The following is a 3,558-nucleotide window of genomic DNA, read 5'->3' as shown; positions in this document are numbered from 1 at the left end:
CTTGGGAAAATATGTTCTAAGCGTACTCTTTGGAGTATAACCTATTTGGAAGTTGGAGACTGCCTGTACCCAGCTTGCTAGTCAATTGTTTTTAATGTTAGTAATTCTTAAAATGAATAGAAGTAAAAGTATTTGTGTTGAAAACTAATCCTTTATTTATTCATGCATTTTTAACCTTATAAGTATTAGAACTGTTTCTTTGTATGATCATAATTTTTTTGACCTTTTTGTTCTGGAAGAAAGTGGATGGTAGCCTTTCATTTGTATGTTTGATTTTCTTAAATTTTTCATATTTATTATGTTATTTTACTAATGAAAAATTATTTGTGAGAAATGTTTTGTAAACCATTATGCATTCTTTTGTTTGTTTGTTTGTTTTTGAGATGGAGTCTAGCCCTTTCACCCATGCTGGAGTGCAATGGTGTGATCTTGGCTCACTGCAACCACCACCTCCTGGGTTCAAATGATTCTCTTGCCTCAGCTTCCTGAGTAGCTGAGATTACAGATGGCCACCACCACCTCCAGCTAATTTTTGTATTTTTAGTAGAGATGGGGTTTCACCATGTTGGCCAGGCTGGTCTTGAACTCCTGACCTCATGATCTGCCCACCTTGTCCTCCCAAAGTACTGGGATTACTGGTGTGAGCCACTGTGCCCAGCCATGCATTAGTTTTTAGTTATAAACACTTAAGGAAAGAAAATGATTATTTCCAGCTTATAGATAAGAAAATTGAACAAAGGACAGAGAAAGATATAACTTGCTGAAAAGCATAAGCACCTCTTTTTCAGAGCTCATTTTTTATATGACTTCTCATTTCCTGTTAGACTCATGGCATCTATATTAAAATAACTCTGATACTTGCAAGTTGTTTTAGAAGCTATGTGAAACATTAAAAATATTAAAACAATGGTAATATTTTGAGGTTAACATTGAAACTATCTAAAAGTGATTAAGGCTTATTGAGTAAATATTTCTTAGCTCTAGAATGTCAATACTGTATAAATTATGGAAATTGGGACTATACTTTTTTAATGTTGTAATGGGGAATCCTTATGAGTGAAACAGTAGTCATTTCTATTAGGATTTTATTTTTAAACTACATGTTAATTTTATATTGAACAAGTGGGTATATAGTTTTCTGAATTTTTGTTAATAGTTAAAATTTGAAATTTGGTTTTTAACTTTAATTTGGTTTCATGGAGAACAACTTGAATAAAAATATTGAGATTTAAAAATTTCTCATTTACCACAGACTAAACAAGAAATACTGAGAGTATCTACTTTTTCATATCTTCATTTATGATTAGTGCAAGTTACTAAGCCTCTTAGAGTCTCATTTTCTTATCTGTAAAGTGGGGAAATCTTTGTAGAGTTGATATTTGAGGATTAAACAAGATAGCTATTACCTGAAACTTAGTAGTGACTTAAAAAAAAAAATGCCAAGGTGGTTTTTTTCTCTTCTACAAAGAAGCTGCTAATATACTATCACATCACTTACTGGTGAGGAATCCAGGTACATCATCAGTAAATTCCTATAGTAATGATTTGACTTTTTTTTTGAGAGGGAGTCTCACACTGTCGTCCAGTCTGGAGTACAGTGGTGCTATCTTGGCTCACCGCAACCTCTGTCTCCCAGGTTCAAGCGATTCTCTTGCCTCAGCCTCCTGAGTAGCAGAGACAAGGTTTCACCATGTTGGCCAGGCTGGTCTTGAACTCCTGACCTCAGGTGATCTATGCTTCTCGGCCTCCCAAAGGATTATAGGCATGAGCCACCACGCCCAGCCTGGTTTGACTTTAATACTTCAGCTTATCAGCATTTGATTTTTTTTTTTTTTTTTGAGACGGAGTTTCGCTCTTGTTACCCAGGCTGGAGTGCAATGGCGTGATCTCGGCTCACCGCAACCTCCGCCTCCCGGGTTCAGGCAATTCTCCTGCCCCAGCCTCCTGAGTCGCTGGGATTACAGGCACGCGCCACCATGCCCAGCTAATTTTTTGTATTTTTAGTAGAGACGGGGTTTCACCATGTTGACCAGGATGGTCTCGATCTCTTGACCTCGTGATCCACCCGCCTTGGCCTCCCACAGTGCTGGGATTACAGGCTTGAGCCACCGCGCCCGGCCAAGTCTTCCTTTATTATTAAATATTCTATTACTGAGTTACAGAGGCTTAAGAAGCTCAGAATATATGACTGGTTGTAATCTATTTGCAAAACTTTTTAAAGGCTGCATTAATATACTGATTTTCTGGCTTAAATTCCTTTTAGTAAAAAGCAGAATACTGGTTCAATTTATTAGAGAAGGTCATGCCCTCTCATCCACTTGGTTTACTATATTTATAAAGTACTTTTTCTCAGTGAAACCTTTTTATTCTGCATTGTATTTACATATTTTATGTTAAATGGAATATTGTAATATAACTTTTTGGTGACTAAAATTAATTATTATACTACTTCAAATGAAATTTTATTTCAAAGTATACATTATTTTTACAAGCATTTTAGCAGACATTTCATTTAAGAGGTAAATTAATCTGACTAAACAAAGTTGATATAATTTAGGAAAAACATGTTAAAATGCAAAATGTGTACTTTTTAAACAAAATGCTAGTAATAGCTATATAAGAATTAAGAGATATATTTCTGAGATTACTTGATAAATAAACAAGATCTCAACTATGGCAGGCAGTTTGAATTTTTTAACCAGATGTCATCATGCTGAATGTTTACCAACTCTGAGTAAGAAACTTGTTTCAGATGGTCTTAATACTTAAACCTGGTGGAATGCTTTGCCATTTTAATTTTTGACACAATTATAGGCACATCCAAATTATTTCTCTTACATGTTCAACAGCTTACAATCAACTACTTGAAAGACTGCTAGAAGGAAAGAAAAGAATATGGAAAGTATAATTTCTGGGATTTAGTTCTATAAAATGATAAATATGTCTATTATTTAAACAGTGTCCGAATTATTACTATTATTACCAAGTTCTAATATGTGAAAGGTACCCAGTTTATTAATTATTTTTCTTACATTCCACAGATGTGTTCAGAGCAACATTGTTTTGTTGACACAAGCCTTTAGAAGAAAGTTTGTCATTCCTGACTTTATGTCTTTTACCTCACACATTGATGAGTTATATGAAAGCGCTAAAAAGCAGTCTGGAGGAAAGGTAATGCTTTTGATGTACATATTTTCATATCCCAATCACTTAATAAATTCAGCTCACTTTGAGGTCTAGAGAGTAAATTGTGTAGTTGCGTTTTGGTAAAGAAAATACTTTAGCTTTGTTTAAGAAATTTAAGTTAAGTGAAGCCCCTGGATTTAGTGTTTTTAAAATATTTTAAATATTTAACTTTGTTATTCTGGCTAAAGAGAAATCTAAGGATAAGAATATTTTCATTTTCTTTTATTTATTTATTTATTTATTTATTTATTTATTTGAGATGGAGTTTCACTCATGTTACCCAGGCTGGAGTGCAATGGCGCGATCTCGGCTCACCGCAACCTCTGCCTCCTGGGTTCAGGCAATTCTCCTGCCTCAGCCTCCTGAGTAGCT

The 3,558-nt window shown here is 34.5% G+C and overlaps 1 protein-coding gene across 5 annotated transcripts in view; it reads left to right on the top strand.

Annotated features, from left to right (window-relative positions):
* GLS (glutaminase) overlaps positions 1–3,558 on the top strand; it is a 74,600-nt gene that overhangs the window by 10,001 nt on the left and 61,041 nt on the right. For 2 of the 5 annotated variants that reach the window (XM_032292613.1, XM_032292616.1), the window contains exon 3: positions 3,042–3,171. In XM_032292613.1, the coding sequence (XP_032148504.1) occupies positions 3,109–3,171 (63 nt within the window). In that variant the 5' untranslated portion in view covers positions 3,042–3,108. Of the gene's footprint in view, positions 1–3,032; positions 3,172–3,558 lie in introns of those variants that run through there. The other 3 variants (XM_032292615.1, XM_032292619.1, XM_032292617.1) reach the window with 3 other exon arrangements.

This window comes from Sapajus apella, unplaced genomic scaffold (genome assembly GCF_009761245.1).
Source record: "Sapajus apella isolate SASKATOON/1434 unplaced genomic scaffold, GSC_monkey_1.0 scaffold28, whole genome shotgun sequence".
Lineage (NCBI taxonomy): Eukaryota > Metazoa > Chordata > Mammalia > Primates > Cebidae > Sapajus > Sapajus apella.
The sequence above is the reverse complement of the archived record's forward strand: the minus strand, read 5'-3'. Positions and strand labels throughout refer to the sequence as shown.